At 39.4% G+C, this 25,201-nt stretch overlaps 2 protein-coding genes across 8 annotated transcripts; one reads left to right on the top strand and one right to left on the bottom strand.

The window, feature by feature from the left end:
• Positions 1-652: 652 nt before the first annotated feature.
• LOC112296033 (uncharacterized) lies at positions 653-6,087 on the bottom strand. Of its 7 annotated transcripts, none has more exons than XM_024548110.3 (7): positions 5,376-6,087; positions 4,422-4,631; positions 4,216-4,251; positions 3,891-4,036; positions 2,173-3,787; positions 1,766-2,076; positions 653-1,623 (listed from the first exon to the last, which is right to left on the bottom strand). In XM_024548110.3, the coding sequence occupies exons 1-7, from the start codon at positions 5,470-5,472 to the stop codon at positions 1,327-1,329; spliced, it is 2,712 nt and encodes a 903-aa protein (XP_024403878.2). In that variant the 5' UTR covers positions 5,473-6,087; the 3' UTR covers positions 653-1,326. The 7 variants fall into 7 exon arrangements, with proteins under 7 accessions (XP_024403878.2, XP_024403879.2, XP_024403880.2 ...); XM_024548111.3 differs by having other exon boundaries at positions 1,766-2,064; XM_024548112.3 differs by having other exon boundaries at positions 1,766-2,058.
• Positions 6,088-15,940: 9,853 nt separating this feature from the next.
• LOC112296117 (uncharacterized) lies at positions 15,941-21,011 on the top strand. Its single transcript, XM_024548306.3, has 7 exons — positions 15,941-16,470; positions 16,604-16,930; positions 17,408-17,616; positions 17,725-17,773; positions 17,975-18,064; positions 18,205-18,267; positions 18,670-21,011. Exons 1-7 carry the CDS (start codon positions 16,303-16,305, stop codon positions 20,494-20,496), a joined length of 2,733 nt encoding a protein of 910 aa, XP_024404074.1. The 5' UTR covers positions 15,941-16,302; the 3' UTR covers positions 20,497-21,011.
• The last annotated feature ends 4,190 nt before the right edge of the window (positions 21,012-25,201 follow it).

Genomic DNA, 25,201 nt, shown 5'->3' with positions numbered 1-25,201 from the left:
AATCAACCCAATTGAAAGCTGGTAAGTCCTAGTGCTAGTCCTAGAGGGTAAATTTAGGTTGTATCATTCTGCCATGTCCAGCCCTGGCTGAGATACTAGTATTTTACCTTTATTTTTTTATTTTTTTTATTTTTTTAAAAATGACCTGTAAAAGTAAAAGATGGTACAAGTGAACTTCCGAAAGAAGCATCGACCTTATAGTTGACACCGACTGAATTGCATGGGCGCCTGCACCTGGTCGTCACACGCGCATAAAGAAACGGGCAGAGCAGCAGCAGTGGCACAAGCCCTGCAGCCTTTGGCACTGGCATTGTGAATCCAGTCTCGGGCATGGAGTGGGAAGAAAGTAACACAACGCTGCAACGGGTGATCTGGAAGTGGAACCCAAGGGCATGCCTCCTCATTCTACTTCAGTGTGGAGAATTCTATGTTTTCACACACTTGACCTCGCTGCATCTACATGCTGATCTACTGTAGTTTGGTCAAATGAGAATGGCAATCTCAAAGAAGGTTGCCAAAGTAGTGACATCTAGACTTCCCTAAAGGGATATGAGCATTGTCAGAAGACGCACAACCCCTTTGAACAAGTATCTGAGATTGCTCAGGTTCCTCTTGCGGAGATACCCAATTACTTTCACAAGGTTCAAGCATGCGCCGCGAAATTGCACTGCAGTGCAATACATTACATTTCAGATCATTTTGAGACATTTACAGTTGTCCTACTTTGTGATGAATGCGAGTAAACCAGGAACTTCGCGAGTGGGTGCTAATACTGAGGTAGTACACGTACAATATCGAACTTGTAACCTCGGCCTTGAGATTCCCGGGGAAGGGTCTCTGCCTAATCTCTTTAGACGTAACCTCGACGCTCTCCATGACTGCAAAACTCGTTACAGATTGAACTTCTTCGGAGTTAGACTAAGAACTTAACTACAAGGCACGGGATAACTGGCTACCAAATATAGCAGCAGTCGTCACTGAATAAAGTGCGCCTTAGTAAAAGATCAATCGCCAGCAGCAGGCTCTTCACGGTTCCACATGTTCTCAGGCTCGTCGTGACAGCAGATCCCACCATTGATCGCAAGAAAAAGTTGCATTACAATCTGCCGAGTGATGAATCGTAATGTTCATCCTGCCACTGCTAAAGTATCCCCACTGACAACATTTCTGGGATCGTTTGAGCATTTCGGTATTAGCTGGACGCAAAATTAGTCTTCTGAATAAATTCATGAGCTGTAGAAACTTGGTGGCCAACAGATTAGGGCAACTGTTCATCGCGTCAACGTTCGAATGCTGTTTTCGTGAGGACTGAAGTGATGGCGATGGTTATCTTCGGCGCTGAGAGTGCATTCGGAATTCCCCGATGGAAGCAGCTAATGCAGCTGGGGGGAGCATCTCGCCTCGGTCATTCAATATGCCTGACATTCGTAAAGCCAGCTCTCCGGGCCCGTCGAAGTAAGGTGTGCTTTGCACAGAATATGGCTCCCGGACAGGAGGCGGCTCAGAGTAAGACGAAGCGGGTAAGCCTGACATGGCGCGGCGACACCAATCTTCCATTTTCCTTTGAAAAATAATGTCTTTCAAGCGATTCCGCATGCCTTTATAGAATTGCTCCAACTTAACCTGAGCAGAGTCCAATCACAAACCTTAAACCCTACATAAGCAGAGCCATTTCTGACAAGGGAATCTAAAATATAAATTTGCAAAAAGGGCTTCATACAGCAACCTCACAATGTAATACAGCAATACAATGTTGGCAACTTACCAACTCGTCAAGCGGTGCATCCTCGACGTGCTGCTGCCACTCCTTCAGTGCCGAGCTCTTTGCTCCAAACCCATTTGCATTTTGGGCATTGAATCGGGGGACGTAAGAATTTGAATAATTTCCAGGTAATTGAAGAGCGAAGGTCTCCAGTCCTCCGTAAATGGCAGCATGTAAGGTCTCCGCATAGCGATAACAGTCGGCCAACTCTAGTTTCATGGAAGTTGTGTCCTCCACTGTGTGCGAGTCGCCTCCTATCTGGTACTTGAAAGCTCTCATACTTGTGGACGACGGCTCTGTTCCTGACTCAAACACTATTTCCCATCAGTCAACACAGTTAGACATATCCTAGAAACCAACTTTTACAAAACTAAGGGAGGCAGAATACATGGTTGTCTTTGCTGCCAAACCTGTTTCTCTGCCGAAGCTTCTAGAATTCTCTGGCTCGGGCTGCACTGGAGGCCAGATATGATCTCTTCTTGAAGGTCGAGTCGGTGACTCCATACCCTGATCTCCCCTTCGTGAGGTTCGTCCCGGGATTTCCATCACTCGTTCTCCTCGGATAGTGGGCCGACCTAGAGATTCCATGGTTTTTCTGATATTTGAAACACCTCGAGGAGGTCTTTCAACCTCTACCTCTTGCACTTCGCGAACATATTGCTCAACTGGTAATCTAGAGAAGGAATGGCTTCGTGGAGGCTTGCTGTCGTCTAATTCTCGAACGTAAGGTCTGATTTCGTCGCCTCTACCTCGTGAGCCGCCCCTACTGGATGCGCGACTAGATCTGCGAATATCATACATACCTTCTACGTCCAGATCCTTGGAGCCATTGGATTGCGGCCCCGGCGGCCACAGCACCGGACTTGGGAACCAGCTATCAGAGTGATGCCCGAGGCCAAGGACGCCATTCTTGCCGCGACCCCAGGCCCAGAGATCTTTCCCACCGTCGGAAACAGTCAAAGTGTGCGCAGCGCCGCATGCAATCCCTTTGGAGCCCGAAAATAGATTGCACTTAGCTGACGACTCTCCAAAAACTCGCACCGGTGAGAGAGCATCTCCGCTCTTCGATCCTGGAGGTCCAATCCCCGGACATTGTCCAAGACCGCCTTCCATTCCCCAAACCCAGACGTCTCCAGATTCCATTACAACTGCGGTATGAAACAGTCCGCACACGACGGTCTGTATTCTCTCGCGAGTAGGTAATGCTCCCACTGTGACTGGAGAATTTGAGTTTGTGCAAGTGCCTATACCTAACTGACCATTCTCATTTTGCCCAAAGGTCCAGCAAGTGGAGAACCCGCCATCGCTAACTCCTCCGCTCTCCCTCTTTGAAGCCTGTGTCCTTGACCCATTCCCCGCCCAGCTAGACACCGAGCTCTGCGAGTAAGCCCGGGAGCTGCTATCGCTGTGGATACTGAAGCTGCTCTGATTTCGGGAGCCATTGTTTGGAAGTGCGTAAGGATATCCCTGCTTGGATCGTACCCGCGGTGAAGCAAGAGATTCCATGTACTGGTCGGGTGTTACGCGTCCTCGCAGTTTTGGAGACGCCATGACTTGCTCCATCAGCTGCGGCGAAGTCTGGATTCTTCTCGCCATGGAGGAGCTGTCGGAATCCAGCTCCTGATCGTCATCTTGCATAGTGACGATAGCACTGTGGTAATAACCACAAGCAAAGTCCACTATCACTCCTACCTGCTGCATTTTGATTTTTGTAGGAATGTCACGCGGCTCAAAGTCGCCGAGACCAAGTTGGCCATATGCGTTGCCTCCCCAAGAATAGCAATCAACTCCATTGCAGCCAGCTACGAGCGCTAAAATATGCTCACTCCCGCAAGCCACTCGACGTACACAGTGTCCCATCAGTGCCGAAACACGTTCTGGATAATTAATATTAGCGAGCTCGAACGAATTGGACTCTGACTTTTTGTCTGGCGCCGCGGGATGGGGAACTGCCCCCCAGAGCCATAACCCACCTTCTTGATCGATTGCACTTGACATCATACCGTTAGCTTCGACTTGTATGACCTGGGTAATAGCATCACCTTCAGGGGATCAAAACCAGAAACTTGCAAAGATAGAGATTAATGCGCGAGTATTAAAATATGAAAAATCTAGTCGGGGCGATCACCTTGAGCTGCGTGGAGTTCGGATCCCGAGCATCTTGGCTCCAAGATGGTGTTTTCTCCCGATAATCGTCTGAGGAGAAGCTGCTGGGACGGGGGAAGGTGATTGGAGCAGGATAGGATGCGGCCCTTTGACGACCCAGCTGACCGTCCATGTTTCAATTAAGGAGTGGCACTGGTAAAATAAGATTAAGTAAAAATAAAAAAGGATCGGTGTCCCTACATCTGCAGTTAGAGAAAATGCAAAATACAATTGAATACAGCTAGGTTCTTCAGTCACAACAACAACAGAGTGCTAACAGAAAGCGTAGCATTTTTTAATAAGGATACAGGCATTGAAACCCCATGACCACACCGTCCCGTCACCTGTTGCAATCAATTATTTCACAACCACAACCAGCAAAAATTCAGCACTACTGCAGTGGGCCAATGCAAGAAATCAAGACTGTCAATACATTTGCATACTACAAACAAATTATTCGCGCAGTAACACGAGGTGTAACTACTGGAATAATTTGGTCATGGGAAAATGGAACCTGCTAGGGCAAGACTATGATAGGCTCCAGCAGCAATTTGAGTAACTCTGGATCTCTCTGCCGAATCCCTGTCATCCCTTGTTGGGAGGCCATTGTCTTCCTCCACTGTCGCTCCAATCTCGACAAGCGTGGGTTCAAGTTCGTCTTGAAAGACTCCCATACCCATACGTCCGAATTGCCCTCGACCCCATGTGTAGACGCTGCCACTAGCTGCACATACCAGGTGCGTTCACAAGTAAAAAATGTGACTGCCAGCTCCAAACACGATACTCTTGTACAGTGAAAGTGGGGTCTCATCGGAGTTCTTAAGTATACAGAACTGACTAACTTAGCAGCCTGTTACTCTTTCACAATATATCCCTTACTGTAACTAGCAAGAATGTAGAACATCAAATCCATCCTCAAATCCCGCAAATAAAAGCCCTAAGCTTAGCAAAGTTTGGCACTAAATGCCTAGGCAGCACCTGCTGCAAGAGATACTACGAGTGACGGGGTTGTTGGAACCCTATGAGGGGCAAGGTCATTCGAAACTAGAGAACAAATCAACAAAAATGTGCGGAGTGCACAATCGGAATAATTCATACCGATCAATTTGATCCTTACGAACTCCACAGCTCGCTCTGATTTCATACACAGTGATACTAAGCACCCCGAACAGGTGTCACACATGTGATTTCCTTCTAAAAAGACTCAAAAATTTCTCGATCTTTTTAGTACGCTCGCAGAGATAACGCGATTCCCCTTGACCGGAAATCTCGTGTTAACCTTTAGGGCGAAAACTAGACCTTTTAAAAGTGCAAATCCAGAAAGGACGCGGGAAGGCCAATTCGGTTCTCCAAAGAATTCGACGAGCATGTATGAGAACTTGTACGAGGATGCGGTAGAGGGCATGAATATGCGAGAGTGCAACGTCCGAAACGGAATTCGCTGGCAGGGCTAAGAGATGAACCGTACCTGTGAGAGCAAGAGTGTGCGCTTCCCCAGCAGCCACTTGTACCACAGTGAAGGATCCCGGATCGTCATGAATATAGTCAGTGGCACGAGCCATCATTCACCTTCAACTTAATTAGTTTACAACCCCTCTACTTACCTCCCAGATCTCTACTAGAATCTATCAACCCTCACAAGCAGCCTCCTCTTGCCGTCTAAAACTACTTCCCCGACTGGCCATCTTTTACTTCCCCTCTTAGTTCACAACCATCACCGCCACGGCACCGAAACTACACTGCCTTCCCAAACGCAACTGCATACTTTCAACAACAAATAGTAGATTTCTTCCATGTTTCTAGAACTAGAAAATATAAATACATAAAAACCGATAGAAAACTTCGCAGCCTCCACAGACACCGCTTTCAGGACTCCAGCAATGGATCTCTCACGAGGCAGTAACACTTGCTTGCCATCCCTCTTTGCAGACTGATCACTAAAGCTAAAGATGAACAGCAGCACCAGCATCTGATGACGCTCCTCGCTCGCAAGGTGATCAAGACGGATCCAATCAGATAATCAGATTCGTAAACAAAAAACTCGACACCGAAGAGTGCACAAGACCAGGCTTCCGCGAAGACAGGAACGCACCACCACCACAACGATCCCACCTTTGTCCTCCCTGTGTCGTGTGTAAGGCCCGCGCTATCAAATGATCATGAGCAGCCCACGAAGCCTCAAGGCAATCGACATCCGCGAAATGGGTCCTCCAGAAGGCAAAGGGTGTTTGAGTGCCTCGGTGGGAGGGTTAGGAGGGGCAAGAGATCGACGATAGACCCTGGTGCCAGACCAGCGATGCCGTCCAATTTGGCCATTGGTTCAAACCTACTAAACTAAGCTATATTCCTTTTCCCCCTCAGCTCTCAGCGCGTCGTCTTCGTGGCCTTTTTTTTTTTTTTTTTTTTACCACTCTCAGCTAATAAGCCTGGCTGTGGCGTCTCCCCAATTGCTCCGTTTTGCTAATATCTGCGGCAACAGAAGGAATTTTGTGGCTCGCCAAAAATGGACCATCAGAACGATTCTCTCTCCAGCGCTTCCTCTCTCACGCTCTCTCTCACTCTCTCCCTCTTACTCAACGTCGATTGCACCTCCGCTGTCGCTACTGCCGCAGGTCGATTTTCAGCTTCACTGCACTTAGGACTGAGAATTCCGCCACCTGTTTCTTACCTTGCCCGAGTGAGAGAGAGATATCGCTAGTCCCGTCTTGCACTGCACCATCACTCTGTCCCCAATCCGGCCCAACTCCATGTGGGCATGACCACATCGCACTTTCACACCGAAATCATGGTTCATGGTCACATTCCCGTCGCGAAATCAATCACTACTGGCGAGCACATCGCACCCACCTCTCCCCTCCTCTCCCCTCGCCTTGCCTCGCCTTGCTAGCAACACACGGACCGGAATCTACTCACACAAATTCGCTTCGCGGTGTGAATGGGGTTTGATTTGGATGAATGAGGGATGGAAGTTCTTCTGATGATGATTTAACTGATCCCAGTGTGGGAAACGGGTAAGACCTGTGCTCCATTTGAGAAGGAAGATATTTTTCAAAAGGTAGAAAATGCAGTTGGGTGTATTTTTCTTAACTGAGAATGACATGTTTGGGTGCTGTAGTATTGGAGAAATTTGACCTAATGTTGTGTTTAATATGAGAGTTGATTGTGTGTTTTTACCATGCTTTGGTGAAAATATATATATATATATATATATTATGTGTGTGCGTGTGAATATAATCTTGGCTTTTTTTCTTCTTTATATATGTACACTTTTTAAATAATGAGGTCGATCTTTGTGTTTTTACTGAACTCTTACATATTTGAGATATTTAATAGTTTTCGAAAGTTTTAGATGTATGATCCTTTTTTGGATTTATGTATCCATCTTTATTTTCCTCACAATCAATGCATTTTCATGCTTAAAAAAAAGAAAAATTATGCAACATACAAAATAAAAATCAAAACTTAAAAATTGGAGAAAAAATAAGCAATGACCTTTTAGCATGCTATCGTTTTTTTTTTTTCCATTTATTTTTATTTCACTTCTTTTTTCTCCATACTACGAGGGTGTATTGTAACACACGAATGAACAAACAAATCAATGAGCTAAATAAGCATGCTATATAATAATTTGGATGAGGTCGCCACTGTCTCTGACTTGCTTGCAAAGCAGGGTAGATCTCAGCCAGACAAAACGCACACATCCGAATGCACATATTCAACAATAGTGGTACAGCAGATCAGTTTTTTCAAGAGGGCAGTGGCAGCAGCAAAGCTCTAGAACTGGGCAGCACCTACCATGGCCACGTACTTGGCTCTGAGCTCCTATGTGACCTCTGACACAACCTGCAGCTCTCCCAACTCCCCTGCAACTTTGGTGAAAAAAAAAAAACAAAAATCAAACCAAACCAAACCAAACCAAAAAAATCCAAACAAAACCACAAGTAACAAAAATAACAAAAAACCAAAAAAGAAGGTGTGTGTGCAGACCATTACACACACTTCGAATCTCTGCAATTGGACTGTAAGGCCGACTAACAATCTCTCAAAGCTCCCGGAAACCACATCCGAGAACAGCAGAAGAAAAAAAGGGAGTAGAAACACACTTTTTAAGTTGATTCATGGTAGAAGGGCAGCAGCAGCAAGCTCAGAGAAAGGTCATTGCTTATCCTTAACTCTCATTACCACCGCCATCCGAGCTTTGTCTTCCTCTATCTCCCTCTTTCCGTCTCTCTTGCTAGATGGTGCCCTGGTGAGGTTGCGACCAGTTTGGTTTTCCTGGTTTTTGTCTTGACCTGGGACGGGTCCCAGACTGGACGGCGCTTGGGCTGTCCCCAACCCAAATGCCGAGAGAGCATGAGAGTAGGAGATTTGCTCAAGTTGGAAAGGTGGTGTCAGTGCTCATCGACATTGCCTTTGTGGCCTCCTGGGACACACTTTTGTCGTCTGCAATTCCTTTCTTTCTCGCCTCTTCTTCTTCTGCTTCTTTTCTTTCATCTTTTATTTAGGACCCTGATTCTACGTGTGTACTTTTGGCGAAGTCCATTTTAATGCTACCAGAGTGGCTAGTTTTCAGCCACAATCAGTTGGGAAAGATGAACTTTTATTTTATTTTTGCTCTATTTTCTTTTCCATCATCATACATGGAAAGAGGCACAATCTGGCATTGTGTCCATCGACTGAAGTCTGAACATGCTGTTACTCATTCATTTCCATTGAATGTTGTTAAAGTGCGAACATAATCCAGTCAAAATAAAGACAGAGGTAAAGAAAGAAAAGAGAGGAGGACAAGCTTATATAAAGATGTCACATTGCGTACTTCCCACAAGTCACAGTCGAGATTGTGCAAGGATCTTCAAATGCATTCATGCGCTTATTGTGAACGTTAGAAAACGAGTAATTACACAACAATCGTCGTACTGGGTTCTGATGCAAGCATCATGGGTGGAATTATTCTCACTTTCTCGGATGAATTCACTTGAATTAGCAGAAAGACTGATGCAAAAGGTGTCCAGTGACTAATGTCCACTACTACGTCTTCATCTGCATGTTATAACAGAATTGGGTGGGTTATGGAGGAGAAGGCAACTTAACATGGATCTCAAGCAATTCAAGTCTCCAAACTATGCACTCTTAATGTATTTGGCTCGGTGAAAAGAGTGTCAAACTTGGTCGATGGAAGTTGTGCTGGTGTGCTTTGGATCATTGTCGAAGGATTCTACTTTTATTAGAATGCACTAGAAAATCATTGCGACGTTTTCCAACGTGAGTCGCAAATAGGGCATATCCTTCGATGATTGGCACTACAAGCACTTGTTTTACCGGATATGGGTTAATTCTGAGAATAAATACCACGGGGTTACTTGCCTTTCAATAAATAGAATACTCTGAAAATTTCCTTCATTTACCAACTTTCGATGCGAAATGCTTATCCAAGAGCGCCGTTTAATGACGTATATTATAAGAGTCTAGACCGATGCATTAAAAGCTTCCTCTTTCGATCATGTCATTAACGTTGATTATGTCCTAAGAATCTTCAACACGATGGCCATTGTGCCTTTCGATTGTTATGGATCATGCCCTAAACAAGATAATGCAATAAGATTCAAGTTGATTTCAGATTCCATTATCATTTTCTAGGAAAGTATAGAAAGTATATTTCAAAACATTGATAAACATAAACCTTTCTCATGTAAGTATGTATCAACACACACCTAGCACCGCGCAGTTATGATGTGACACTAAAAACCTACAAAGTACCCACTTAAAAGTTTTCGTGTTTTTTTTTTCATTTTTTGATTGTTTTTCAAAATGGTGTCAGTTCCAATACGCTAAGCCTGAAGAAAAGTTTGTCTCATTCTGTCTTTGGGGAATGATCGAAACCCTACTTTTCAAGAGTTCAGGTTGAGAGAGAGAGCATGATCGAGTTGAAGCTAGTTCAAGGCAGCAAGGGGCCTGCATCGGAGCAATCAACTCTCGCAATCGGAAAATCAGTCCAGCAAAATATAGCCAAGCAATGGAATCTTACATGCACAGAAACAACGTACCATGCAAGGGTCTCTGTACAGTAGAAGCCCGCGTGATTTGTCGATTCGTAACACTATATTTTATGAAGTTTGTTTTTATAGCGCAATGCATGCAGGACAGAGCGCTGTTTTATCCCCCAAAGGAGAGTCCATCAATCTTAGGACTGGGATATATATATATATATATATATACTCGGGGCTGGCAGTTAGACTTAGCTTTACTGACAAGGATACAAAAAGTTGCTAAAGCGGTAAGGTGCTTTAGCAGCCCCACATTCTGTGGATAGTATATCAACCCAGACATGGAGTGCGATCGATGGATCAAGACAATCGGTGGGGGCGGCATAGCTGTGATTCCCCCCCTACGAGGAATCATAGGGCGTTCCAGAGTTGGGCACACCACCATCTGGTTGCACACGCACGCTTTCCCCCCTCGTTTTCACAAAGTTTCAGTTGGGTGAAGACGGAATGTGACAACGACGAAGGAGAAGGAGAAGAAGAAGATGAGTGATAAGAAAAGAAAACGGAAAGAAAAAGAAGAGCATGTGCTCAGTGAGAACAGATATAAAAAGTGGCAACCGATCTTGACGTATGCTGTTGCCTCAGCCGGACATGGGATTGTGCAATCATGTTATCTTTTTCCGGGTACTTAATTCAGATGCTATGTGCATCGTATGTTGCTCTGCTACTTGCGGCTGTCTATGGAAGTGTCGTAATGGAGATGAAAATAGTTTGATAATTCGAGGTGGGGAGAGACGAAAGCACAGGACTATAGTTAAGCGGTGGTACAAGAGAGTCCTTTAGGTAGAAAAGGAATATCAGAGGATTTAACTATAACATTGGTGATGAGGTGAGCAGAACGAACTGCGGGTGAGTCTATCACAAATAGCTAATCACTCAAGCAAGAGATTCCATGCGACCCACATCAATCAGTACATTAAAAAGGGTGCGGAAAATGACATCATTTTCCTGGTTGCATTGTTACTTAATTGACTTTGGGGTTGGGATTGAAGACAACTCATTTTACCAGGTTATCTGGTTCATATTGTACGCCGAAAGAAGCACGGCACATGTAATATGCACCGGTGATTCATTTCGGTACATGCAAACGCGTACACAGTGCTGGAAAGCATGAACTGTTTGTTTTGTGAATATTTATTTCCTTTGTTGTGTTACCTGGGGTTGTCATCCCCGCCCAGCGATTTACCATGTACTGCAGTCGGAGGAGGCTCATGCCCAGACGAAGGAATTATGGACCGTGTCAGATGGTTCTGTCCACTCTGGATGTCACTGAGTGTGCAACTTGGGTTCCATTTACGCCGCTCTTCACTCATGAAAGTTCTGAACGGCTTTCTTCTCCTGCATGAAGACCTGGCCCCTGGAGACTCGTTCAGAACAGAATTTGAGTATCACTTAATAACACAAACGTTCAGCTGTTATGTTCTGTTGGGGTGTGGTACAATGATGGCAACACCGATAACTCCAAGCTCAAAAAAGGAGTTGCTGAAACGAATCACACACCACAGCTTCGCATTGAGTTCAAATGTTGGATCAGGACGCACGCTTCAATTCTGGCTATCTGGTCCTGTGAACGGTGCTGACCTGTCCGGAATCTTTGAGATTGACTCGCAACGCTTTGAGTGAGCGATTGTCGCGATGACTATGCTAGTCAGTGAGTTCTTTGATTCAGAACTTTGACATCCTTTCTCTGCAACGTCAAAAGAATCCTACTTGCACGTGAATCCAGAATGAGTGGCAACCTTTCTGACAAACACAAACAACTGGAATAGTCAAAACCTCACAATTATGTGGTAGGCGAGCTGCCTTAATCTCGATTGCGGACTCATGGACACGCTTTTCATTAGGAGTCGGAGGATCCACGTGTTCGAAAAAGGCCGTTCCTAAATAAAGGTCTTACGTCTGTCAGCAACTTTAACGACCTTGATTTTAACCAGTCATTTACAGCAGTCAACTTCAATGCCACACGGTAAGTAAAACTGGTGGCATGCAAATCATAACAGGGAAGACGACATTAGTTTTCAGAGGAGAAATAAACCAACACAATGAACACATTCATGTAAGACTGAATATGATAACATCCGCTGTGCCTACTATGTGCAAAGAACTGGAGGTCCATCATCAAAGAGAGTAACCCATCTAAGACGCTCGGAGCTAGAATTGCGATTACGAACAATCAGTCCGCCGTGCATACAACGAACACAACCAACACGATGTGCTCACCAACTTAAGTATACTTAAGCATCATAAATCGCCGAAGATTGACATGAAAGCTCATCTTTCCACTTCCGCCGAGTATCCTCACCGCTCGATTCTTCCCTTTCCTGCTTAACGCACACAATTAATTGAACTACCCATTTGAAGAGAAAATCCAGCCATAGCTCGCACAAGTGGCTGGTGATGACACTCTTGATTCCTTAAAGCCAGGTTAGATTGTGTGAAAAAACAGATGATCGTTCTTTCGAATGAGCAGACGGCCTCAGATTAAAAGCTTCGAACCTCGTCGATTCATTTACACCGAACACTATTGCAGCATTGTATTACAGATCGATGAAAAACTGCTCAGACGAATTGCTAGTCAGAGCACGGACCCGACGTTGGGTGAGTACCCATGCTCCATCTTCCTTTCGAGAAAAACATTCTGAGTTGTGCAAAGAATAAAGAAAAAAAAAAAAAAAAAAAGTCAGCTAGCAAAATAACGCGCCGTTGTCTGCAAATCTTCGTTTGCAACTGTCGGTATGGTCGACTTCGGAAGACAGAGCAGTGGAGGGCTTCGCGGTCTTTTTCCGGCGTTGGCTTTGGTTGATTCATTGGAGATTTTTGTGCATGAAACAATTGTGAGAGTTCTAGTCAAACTTCTAGTCAGAGTTTTGTATACTTCATCAACAAGACAAGGTCCACAAAGCCGTCAGGAGTAGAGTTTTTCAAGGAGATATGATGTAGTATTATTCTGATGTAAACATTTATAATTTTGCATGTACATATTCTAGTGGAAACTGGTGCTATTGCCAGGAAAAAACATTGTAAATTAAGTGTTGTAATTTTTTTTTTGTTTGAAGCTTCATATGAAGTGAAATTCCATAGTGCATGCAGTTCCATTATGTTTCATGCCATTTCACATTGTAGTGCATCCAAGCTCTATGCCTAGTGATCTTGCAATAAATTCTTGGCAATTTGCAGCAACAACATGCAAATTTTGATCTTTGATTGTTTGATGATCTTCTAGGCATAGAGCTTGGATGCACCACAATTTTGATCTTTGATTGTTTGATGTTGGAAGAAGGTGGATAATTATGAATAGGCTTTTTAAATAGCAAGATACATAAGACCAAATGTAATAGACTTCTTGACATACAAATCAAGCAGCAATAATAGAGGCCTGTATAGTGGTGCCTTTGCTCCATTGTTTTTTTAATTACATGCTAGAAACCACAATTATACTTCAACCAAACTTGAGTATCAATAATTGAATGCCCTTTTATAACAACATAGCCTTGCGAAAAGACAAATGATTAGATACTTTAGAGAAGGTCAAGCAATGTAGTATTCTTGTATTTGGATAGATGAAGCATTGGATGTGAGAATTTATTGTGTATATACAAGTAGAAAATAATAAGGAAGAACACTAAAAAAGTAGAAGTTAATAGGAAAATAAGAAATGATCCACTTAGGGTATTGCGTTAAAAATATATAAGTATTGCTTTAAGAACTATATATATATATAATTAGATAATTATGGTTTTAGATTATATATTAAAAAATATTTATTAAGTATCTTATTGAATATCTCTACTTATTTAAAAATAATATTAATAAATTTAATTTAATAATTAAATTTATCTTTGATCAATTTTATTAAATTAAAGTTTAATTACATATTGAATAAGAATGTAGTTATTTTGTTTTGACTTACTCAAAATTTATAGCTCAGTAGAAGTAAATCTGCATTTTTTAATCAAATTTAATAAAATTCTCAAAGAATTTAACAATACAAATAATCTTACTATACGTGTGATACATAAATTACGTAATATTCTTAGTAAATTTTAACTTATACTTATAATATAAATAATATTATTTTAGCTTATCCTCATTTAATGATAAAAAATACACAAATTCTGGCTTAATAAATACTTAGTAAAAATATACTTTTCTTGCTTTTTTTAGAAGATTAAATTTATCTGAATGATAAATAATAATTTTATTTGATGAATTTTAAGATTTCTTATAAAATATATTAAAAGATAGTATGTTGTGTAGAAATCTTAATTTTTATTTGTAAGCTGGACAATGAGGCTTAACTTCAAAAAATTGTGTTTCTTTTTGTACAATATCTTATTGAACTACTATTGTCAATCGTTAATTTGATGCTTTATATACATAAATATATATATATATATATATATATATATATATTTATTTATTTATTCTTTTATTTAAGAAAAAATGATAATATTTATTTTTTTTGTTAATAGTAACAAAATAAAATTAAACTAATTTTAGAAGTACTAAAAAGCTGTATGTATTTATGTATCAAAACAATATTTCTTATATTTACTTCTAATTCAAAAAAGAATGTAAATTATTTCCAAACATGTATTAAAAAAATAGATGTATCATTTATTCTTAATTATTTTTTAAATATATATTTATTAATATTTTAATATTTTACGAATTACATCTAAGTCATAGATATAAATATTCATACATACAAATATGAACATAGAATACATAATTTTCAAACAAAAATATTATACCATAAAGACTATATGATATCCTGTATTATTTATCTTGATTTATCATATCCTGTATTATTTATCTTGATTTATCATATCCTGTATTATTTTTGAAACTAATCAATTATTTTCAGATTGCAAATTTTGTTTCAAATATAATAATAGATAAAAATATGCACATATGAAAAATCATTCACAATTAAATTCAATTAAGGCATTTCTCATCTAACATGAGTATAAATATTTGCATGAAAGGATAAAACATTATTAATGAATCAATATTTAGCTCTATAAATTAAAAAAACAGAATCTTAACATTTCAATATATTTAAATATTAAATTTTTGTATTTTATATTTATTCTCAAGAGGTCTTTATAACTAAAAGAGAAAGTAAAGAATTACAAATTTTAAACACTTTAATTGGCTAATTTAAGAAACCTCATTTAGATAGTTTTATACTTAGTTAAGTTAGATTAAAGAAAAGAGTAAGAAAAGGTATAATATATTTCTTACTTGATTGTGTTAATAGCAATTATCTTCCAAAATTTACAACAAGCTCACTTTAGGAAATAGATTTTATTAAACTTAATGAAGCAATTTTACAATGTGCTAAAAATAATCATTACAAACATAATATATTTTAAATAACTTTAGACTCTAAATATGAATTTATAAATTTAGAGTCTTATAAAAGAATCATTTCATATGTTTTTTTGTTTACCTTATACTATCTCTAAAAGCTACGTTTTCTAAAAAAAATAATTGTCTTTACAATAGCAAGCCTTTTTGAGGCAATCGTTTTATAAACTTTAAGAGAAGGCTTCTTAGTATAAAATATATGATAAAATGGTTCAATTTTGAATTTCAACATTTTTTATTTTTTATTTTTATTTTTTTTTCAAACATCATTTACAACAACTACTACAATAATAACCATATGCAAACAACTACCTCTAAAAGTGTCAATCACATGTTTGCATAAAAAAACATGAAAATCCTCTGCAAATAATTCATGAGAAGCAATGGTAGGCTCAACTACACGAGGTTCTGCAGGTACAAATAAAAGATTTAAGGTGTGTGGGTCAGGTTGGCAGACCAGACTTCCAGTACAAGGGAAACGAAGACTCAGACGAAGTCTCGGACTGCAAGACCCGGGGGTGGGGGGGAGGGGGTCTTGGGAACCTGGACCGGAGAAGGAGAAGAAGGATCCAGCGATAGGGATGAAGCGAGAGAGGTGTTGGTGGTGACAATCCAGATCAATCACAGTATCGACGCGGTGATTGAAGGGAAAGACCCTCCATCTCCATGTGTTGCTGAGGCCACAAGTTATTCTTGTCGGCTTAGTTTGCCTTGGTCCCTACATCTCGTGTGAGAGTGTGAGAGAGTGTGAGAGAGTGTAGTGTGCGTGTTTGTGTGTGTGTAGAGGGTGTGGCAGCGAACTGTTAGGGCTTGGTTGCGGAGACGCGCGGTAGGAGGCGAAAGGTCGTTGAGAGGGAATTGTCCGGGCGAGACAAGAGTTTCCAGCCTCAAAGGAGTTCGGAGACAGACTTTGAGGATTTTTCTTCTTGTTTTTTGGGTTTTTTTGTCTCGAAGGATTCGGTCGGTAATTTAGTAGTTATGGAGGATATTTGTGAGATATGCGCTGAGCCTTTGGAATGGTTGGCGTATGGGCCATGTGGGCACCGTGATGCTTGTTACGAGTGCAATTTGAAGGGGCGGTTGTTGAGTCAGACCAAGGAGTGTTTCTTTTGCAAACAGGAATGCCCTAGTGTTTTTGTTACCAAGGTGGGTGTTCAGATCATCAAGGAACTGAAATCTTTCAATTTAGGGTTTTAGTTGGTATTGTGTTGATGAGCAGGGTGTTGATGTGAAATGCATTGGTGTGAAATCTGACCGTGTTTCGGTTCTGCACACACAGGCACTAGGGAATTTCACTAAGGTGGTGACGTCATTCAGCGATTTGGAAGATCAGCTCCGTCGGAAAGAAAACACTGACAATGAACTTTATTATGAGGACAGCGTTCAAGCTTATGTTGACAACGCGGAAGTCTATGAGAAGATCAAAGCTATGTGCAGGCTTTCGTGTAGTAAATGCGAAGCGAGGGAATTGTCCGGGCCAGATGAGTCATTACCCAAGGGTGCCGTTAAAAAGGGCCATGTGTTCAGGAGCATCGATTCGCTTCGAGATCATCTTTCCAAGGCGCACCATCTGGAAATGTGTAATCTGTGCTTGAATAACAGAAAGGTATGAATGTAAGTTGAATTTTGGTTCGAGCTTGGGTTTTATATAATCTTTCGCATTCAGACTATCGCCCAGTATCACATTGCTCCATGCCCCGATTCTTTGTGAGTAATGAGAGTACCTCTCAGGTTTTCTCGATTTGGAAATACCATCTCACCGTGTTTGCTCAGATCGTGGACACTTGGGGTTTTCCTTATAATTGTAAAAATAGATGTCAGAGGTGCTTTTAAAAGCTCTGCTGGGCATATTTTGAACACCCAGAATCCTGACAGGATGGTCGATCACTGCTACTGTATACATTTTCAAACAGTGTGGTAGGGGTTTTCTTAACTTGACTGTACATGGTCAGGGTACACCTAAGATTCTTCGGGTGTGCCTTCTACACTGAAACGTTGCCGCCATGCTGATTGTGTGAAGATTTACTAGCATTTTCTTCTGGTTTTTAGCTTTACATACATGTTGGGTGTCGTGTTGATCTAGGAGTTATTAACTAAGCAACGTCTATTTACAAAAAGTCAGCTAAGACGGCACGAAGAGAGAGGTAACTCCGAAGCGGATGGAACAGTAGAGGAGAGAGGGGGCTTCTCTGGTCACCCGATGTGTGAGTTTTGTAAGAAGCGGTTTTACGACGAGAATGACCTGTACCATCACATGTCCGTAGAGCATTTCACTTGTCACCTGTGCCAACGGTACGTAGTTCAGCCTTTGCCTTGCTGATAGATTATGCAATGTGAGTATGCTCTCGATGTTTGAAAGAAAGAGGTTTAATGACTAACCTTGCATATTGTTCTGTTCAGGGCTAGGCCAGGTCGTTTTGAGTATTATAGTAGCTATGAGGACCTCGAGGTATATATATTTCACCCTCAATCATTCCAGATGGATAATGAATAGTGCCCCTAATTTTTTTCCTTTGTAGTGGATGCACCCGACGAGGAGCTTTTTCTTGTTTTGAATTGCGAGCTCTGCATGAAGTGTTAATGTGTGATTCGCTCATATTCGTTCTTGATCCTCAGCTGACGATAGTCCTTGTGTTGGATGAGTAAACAGAAACATTTTCGGAAGAAGCATGCGTTGTGTGAGCATCCGGACTGTTTGACCAAGAAGTTTGTAGTGTTTGTAAGCGATTCAGAATTGAAGGTGCGTTTCGGTCCATACCATACTCCGGCTTTTAAAAATAAAAAATAAAAATCTCGCAAATGGTTGTTTGAGTTGGACGGCTGCACCTGCCGCATCATAAGCTGATTTTTTGTTTATCTGGAATTGCTCTTCTGCTGCAGCGTCACACTGCTATCGCACACGGAGATAATATGACCCGTTCTCAACGAAATGCTGTTCTTCAGGTAAAGTTCTTTGGTCTACACTGTCTTCTCTTTTTTTAATTACTTGTGAGAAATTGCATACCTGTTTAGGATGTTGTGCTTTGTGTGCAAAGACAGTACTTTAAGCAAAGTCAAACGACCTATTTTAGGTTGATAAAGTCAAAATTTGGACTGGCACTCCTTGATTCCTTATATTTTAGAACCTAGACATGGCCGGGTGGTTGTAGATTGACAAGAAACAGCGCCTGCTCTGGACTCATGACGAGGCTTGTGGTTGACGAAGGAAATTGGAGTTATTTTCTTGTTTCATTAAACGTGCGATGAAAGGGTTTTGTGGGGTTTATTGCATTGAAAAGGCCTCCTCGAATGTTTTACGGACACGTTTGGAACGGCTTACCTGAACCTGCTCCTTTCATATTGTAGGTTCCAGTTGCTCTCGAGTTTCGTAGGCAAGGACATGAAGGTAGAGATGGTGGTAGGAGTGGTGGCAGCCGCTATGGATATGGGCGCGGTAGAGGGCGAAGAGAAAACGTTCAGACCGAGTCAAATGGCATAGACGCAGCTGAGCGAGCTAGCATTGATCAATCAATGTTGGATGAGGCATACCGGGAGTCGGCAGCAATGACTGCAAGCGTTGGTGGAGGAGGAGGAGGAGGAGGAGGAGGAGGAGCAGCGGAAACTAGCACGGCCAGTGGAGAAACACGCGAAGGCCCGAACTCGTTTGCTGCACTTGAAAGTGAAGTAGTGGAATCAGGGCCTCCACCTCCTTCACGATATGCCAGCGCAGTATCAGGAAGCGGTCCTTCTACATTAGCGGAAACTGCATTTCCTCCTCTTCCCGGAGCTTCTGGAGGAAGTGGTACTGGAAAGCATAAGCAGAGGAAGCAAAACGCTCCAGCATCTATGGCTTCCCTTTTGGGTGGTGGCGGAGGAAGAGGTGGAGCTGTGAGAGTTTTGAACACGTCAGGATCAAGAGTGTCTGCTGGATCCAGTTCTCGGCCTCCTGTTGGTAGCGGAGAGAGTAGAGTGGGAGGTTGGACCAGCAGTATTACGCATCCATCCCCGGCTAACAGTGACCGGGTACCCGGAAGTTGGACAAGTGTTAGTCCTCATCGGAAGTCTCAGGTCGGAGGGAGTAGCAACGTTCAAGGTACATCTTTTCCATCTTTGCCGCTTGCAACACCCTCGGCCCCTGCAATACCTCCAGCTGCAGCTGCCGGTCGTAATGCCGTAGATCGGGTAATTGGGAGCAGTAGAGGTAAGGAGGCATCTGTTTCAGGACGTGAATCACGTGGTGTAGACGTGGTGCACCATCTAAGTAGGGACGAGTTACGCGCAGCCAACAAGGTGTTGATCGAAAGCATTCAAGTTGGACTACAGGGAAACGAACGAGCATTCGCGGATTTCAAGGACGTTTCAGCACGCTTCAGTAAAGGGGAGATGAGCACCTTGGACTACTACGGACATATCATACGGCTAGGTCTTTCTGACGTTGTGCCAGAATTAGGAAGGCTTTGTCCAGATCCCATGAAAGGAAAGGAGTTAATCCAGGCACATGCAGCTCGCCTAGCTCTCGAGCATGCATTTCCTCCGGTTGCAGCCAGCAGTAACTCTGTGTCTCAGGTAGTCAAAAATGGAGGGGCAGCGGGGAAAGGCAAGGCAGTACAAGAAGGCAGCTCACAATCTAGACGAGCATCTCCGCTGCCTAACGAGGAAGTAGAAGTGCTGTCCAAAGACGGTTATCGCACTGGAAAGGGAAAAGCCAGATTAGACGATGGCAATTCTAGCAACTCTGAGGCGTCAGATGGGCCCAGCAAGAGCCGCGGAAAGCCGCAAGTGCTGGTAAAAGCAACGGGAGGTTTGTTGGAGCCGTCAGTTGGCTCTTCGGGTCAGTCCACCAGTTCCGTTCCAGATAAACGGTGGACTTGTAGTGCGTGCACGTTGGAGAATGCAGGAGATTCTCCCGAGTGTGTTATGTGTGGTTCTGATGGCCCTTCTTGGGCTCTGGCTTCGAAGTCAGGGGCAGCAGGCGACAAGCGCAAGAAGAAGCTATCAAAGTTTCAAATACGCCTTGGTGATGGTTCTGCTGCCGCCCTGCTGGACAGAGTGGCGAATCCAAATCCTTGGGGTGTTATTGCTGAAATTGGGAACCCATCTGCTCCTGCTGCGACTGAAGTACGAGCTTTTGGGCGGGGAGCTTGGGCCAACGGTGGTGGTAATCGATTGGCGTCCAGCATCAGAAAGGACTAGATGTATTGATGGTTCTTTGGTAAGTAAGTTGTGGATGATTCTACTCTCTTTGCATGTGGTCTCCATTCGATTGTTTTCAGGAGTTACCGAGATTGCACTTTTTGGGTCCTTGACCATAGGTGCATACATTTTGGACTTGAGCATGGCTTCTTGGTACAAATATTTTGCAGCGGCCCCCGAAGTACACATAGTTACAGGCTACTGAGTGTACCATTGACTTGGGTTATCATTGTAAGTCGTCGATTACGATAGAGCTTTTAGGATATTTCGGTTCCTTATAATCAAGGATATTGAAAGCCGATGTGAAGCATTTCTGGTACTCTAATAGTTGGCTGGGGCTTATGAGGTTTTCGACGCTAGAATTGTATTTAATTCAGTGAATCATCAGTTTCAAGAGTAGAATTGCATTCCCAGAAATAATTTAGCTCTTTGAACAGGAAAGGAATATTAATAACTAGGAACAAAAGAAACCTGAAAGATTTGCTCGAAATTTAAATTCTTGGATGATCGTACAAGATTTTGTCGTCTCATTATTGTATAATTCAAATTGTGAATTGATATTTCTATGAATAATTATTGAGGTATCAAAAGAAATTTACATCATCGTCCAAGTAATAATTGTCATTCAGTGAATCCCATTGGAACATAATACAGAAGAACTGTGATCGTAGCTAGTCGACAAGAGTCAATACCATCAATTTAGAGATCAGAAATATAATGGTGAGGCTTCAATTTTATCATCCATTTTAAAATTGTGATGCTGACTAAAATCCATTTGTATGAAAAAATACAAGAACATTCCACTTAGACTTGCTTATAAAAATCTCTAACCTCATAATTTTGGTATATATTGCAATTCTCAATCTTATGTTTCAAGTAGAGAACCACAAGGTATACATCCCTTGCATACATACTCCTGCAAAAACTTAGTTTTGATTTCAAATGAACTTTTTTATCTTTTTATATTCAACACTGATGAATAATAACAGCAACAAAACAAATTTATTTTTTTTATGTTTTTATTATTCAAAAAACTAATTTTACGAAAATTGGCAAGGACAAAAGAATAAAAGGCTAAGATAACATGGAGCCATAAAATACAAATAGATAAGAGTATATCAAATTTTGGTTTTAAAGTGATAAGAATCATGATTTAAAATCAGAACTAGATATTTTCTGCAAAAGTATGTAAGGGATATCCATGTGGTAAAAAGAGGAAAACCCACTTCACACTTCCCTTTGAATTTAATTCTAAACTTTACAATAAAATCTTGTACAATTCTTGCAAAGTTTATAATCAAAGTACTCTTTAATTTTGTATTTATTATCTTATATTTAAAATGCAACGTTAATTTTCATAATCTACATTATAACATACAATACATTCTTGAAAGATTTAAAAAAAAAAAATCATTCACAATACCCTTGCATACAAAATAAATATGCAATATGAATATCTAAAATAATTAAGTGACAGATATTACTCTTCACTGTTGTAACTTTTTTATTATTAATCAGGGTAAAGTATGATCTTTGTGTTTTAATTGAATCAAATTCATATAAATTATATTTTTTAAAAAATTATTGTCCAGACCATACAATGGTTGTGAAACTGATTTCAAAAAAGATTTCAGTCTACAATAAAGTTAACAGAAAAGTTTTTCTTTTCAAATTTGTTAAATTTTGTATTAATATAATAGAATACCAAATAACATAGTTATTGATAATAATAATATATGGCATGTATCAACTCAAGAAAAATACCATTTTTATAATAAGATCCAATTTGATTTTATAAATTTTTAATATTAAAATTTTTAAATATATATATTTTAAATCTGTAACTTTTCTACTTACAAAATAACATTAGAATTAAATATTCCACAAGGTGCTAATGTACTACTTTTTATTATTGATTGACATCTTGAATAATTATAGAAATTTTTAAAATGATAAGAATTTGATTTAATTTAATTTAATTTTTTTTTGAAAAATTCAAATTTACAAATCAAATCAAATTACCAAATTATATATATATATATATATATATATATAGAAAGAATATTACTAATTTGACCACAATTGTTTTTCTTGTCACCACATGTTATGGATACACATATTTATTCTAATAGTTATCTAGACAATATGAATACATAGAAATAGATAAAAGTAGATTAATTTTATAATATCTTGCAGAAAAGCTTTCTATAAGCTTTATAGATGTAGTTTCACCTTTATACATATCTAAGGATGATTGGTAGGTTGAACACTTGGCCAACGAGTCAGCTATATATCATACATATTGGTAGCTTGTAATACAAGCTAACCACGTAATGCATGTTGTCATGCTAAAAAGTAGCATTATATGTAAAAATAATATAAAATATTATAAAATTTTGAAATGTAATTAAAAATAAAATAAAATAACAATAACAATAACAATAAAAAGCAAATACAATAAAATATTTATCTAATTTTTTAAAGTATATAGTTTAAGTTTTGTAATTAAAGATAGTAGTTGTAGGATTTATTAGAAAAATATTTAGGGAGGCTTTGGAATCAAAAAGTATAATATTTTGAATTCTAAACCATCCCATGTAGATAGATAAGATGAGTGAAAAAAGACTTCATTTCTATTGGTTGAAAGTCATGCCCAATAGGCTTCAAGTTGTTATTTGGGACCACACTAGAGTTTGAAACCACTTTAGGATGATCTATTTGAGGCAAGGTGGACCATTCAAGGAAAGACAATGCATTCAAAGTTTGGAGGTTGGATTCAAAAAGTTTGTGTTTTGGACTAGAATTTGGGAAAAAGAAATGGATGATTTGGAATTTTAATGAGAGAATTACAATTATTTGAAGTTAGGATGTGATTTTGATATATACGATTAGTCTTTTAAGCATGTAGAGACTTATAGAAAAGCTTTGAAGAATTGAAAAGTGAGGTTTGAAAGTTGATTTGAAGAATTACATTTTATGTAAAAACATTAATATATTTCAATTTAGAAGAAAGGAGAGAAAATTATTGGAAGTTAGTGTTTAAAATTGGAGTTTGTAAGTGAGTTGTTTTTAATGGAGGTATTAGTTTTTGCCATATCTTGAGTTTTTGGACGAATTTTTGTCTCAAAATTTCTATAAATATATATGATTATGTTAAAAAGTTGTACATAAAAAATTCTTGATGTTTGAGCATTAGGTTTTGAGATATGAAGGTCTTAGTGTAGAAGTGCTTAGAAATTGATATGTTTAGCATTTGCTAGTAATTAGGTGATATCCAAAGACTTATAATGAATTTATGGTTGAATTTTTGTATAGAGGTAGTTAAGGATATAACTTAACTTTTAGAGAATTTTGAATCTAATTAGACAATTAGATTAAAAATTAATAAATGATATATATATATATATATATATATATATATATATATATATATAAAGAATCTTTATAAGAATAGATATGAATTTATGATATCTATGATATTTAGAAATTTTCTTGTCTTTTGGCAATAGCCATTCTATTATTTTTTTGAATATACATATTTACTTATTTCTATTTTGTCATATTTCTTTGAAAACAGTCTCATTTTTTTTATTTGTGTTTATAAAATTCTTATGCTTGATACATTGATAAGAATAGACTTACAATATTAGTCTTTTATCTTGAAAAGACATAAGCATATTAAAAATTATGGATTATCTTTTTTTAAATTGATATTTTTCTAAATGTGTTTTTATATTTTTAAGTCCTCTCTTCTACTTGTCTTGAGCAATACTATATATATATATATATATAATATCATTTTTTTTCTAGTATTATCATGACAGAGCTTCTTGAAATAAAGAATGTAATAGTCCAAATGAAAGAACAATTTGGAGAGTTAATGCTTGTAATGCATCAACTCAATTTATTACCATAAAGAGCAGTAAGATTGGTAAGAAATGGAGATAATTGGAGTTGCTTTAATATTTGCTCCAAATTATATTATTTTTTCTACAGTGGTATATTTTTTCAAGTATTAGAGAACTAAAAGTTACCATAAATAAGAAATTTGATGGTACAAAATCAAAGGTTTGAAAATTCATTAATCAAGTATAATTAGTGATTGAACTTCAATTCCAAAGCTATCCAACTCTAGGATCACAAGTCAAATTTATTTCTTGTTATAAAAAATACGAGGCTCAGTAAAGATTGTATTCTATCTTTTATTATTATTTTTAGTTTTTATATATGTATAGCATTAAAAAATCAACAATCAATAAATTCAATTCAAAAACTTTTATTTTTTGATTTTTTTTATCTTTTTAATAATATAAAAAATACATAAATTTAGGCTACTATGAATAAGTTATGATAGTTTAAAGATAGAATATAAATAGTAAAAATATTAAGTGAATAATTTTTATCTCAAGAATAACTTATTAAAAGATCAAGAATTTGAGTCTCACCAAGGCTCATAAGTAGTGTATATGGATGTCTTAGAGAGGCCACAAGACCTTAGTCTTATCTTCTTGACTACATTAAAGATGCTACAATTCATAAAAAATTTGCACATCTCTTCTTATAATGACTAGATTAGTTGCTAGTCCTTTTCTATGAATAAAACTAATAGTTTTATATTTTTTACTGCATAATAGAGTTTAATAATATCTAATTACCCTAAAAACCTTGTATGACCTTCAAATCTTGTTGCATTTCTTCATAATGG

The sequence above is a fragment of the Physcomitrium patens genome, chromosome 19, assembly GCF_059467195.1.
Source record: "Physcomitrium patens ecotype Gransden chromosome 19, ASM5946719v1, whole genome shotgun sequence".
NCBI classification, from domain to species: domain Eukaryota; kingdom Viridiplantae; phylum Streptophyta; class Bryopsida; order Funariales; family Funariaceae; genus Physcomitrium; species Physcomitrium patens.
This window is presented reverse-complemented; position numbering and strand designations above follow the sequence as displayed.

Bases quoted from the DNA above. Each gene is read 5' to 3' on its own strand.
- LOC112296033 (XM_024548110.3), bottom strand. From the start codon at position 5,472: ATGATGGCTCGTGCCACTGACTATATTCATGACGATCCGGGATCCTTC. The intron at 4,037-4,215 runs GTATCCTTATTA...ATTGAAACATGG, and splicing joins GTCATGGGGTTTCAATGCCT to ACGGTCAGCTGGGTCGTCAA. The intron at 1,624-1,765 runs GTAAGTTGCCAA...GACTCTGCTCAG, and splicing joins ATGCACCGCTTGACGAGTTG to GTTAAGTTGGAGCAATTCTA.
- LOC112296117 (XM_024548306.3), top strand. From the start codon at position 16,303: ATGGAGGATATTTGTGAGATATGCGCTGAGCCTTTGGAATGGTTGGCG. The intron at 17,617-17,724 runs GTACGTAGTTCA...TGTTCTGTTCAG, and splicing joins ACTTGTCACCTGTGCCAACG to GGCTAGGCCAGGTCGTTTTG. The intron at 17,774-17,974 runs GTATATATATTT...ATGAGTAAACAG, and splicing joins GTAGCTATGAGGACCTCGAG to AAACATTTTCGGAAGAAGCA.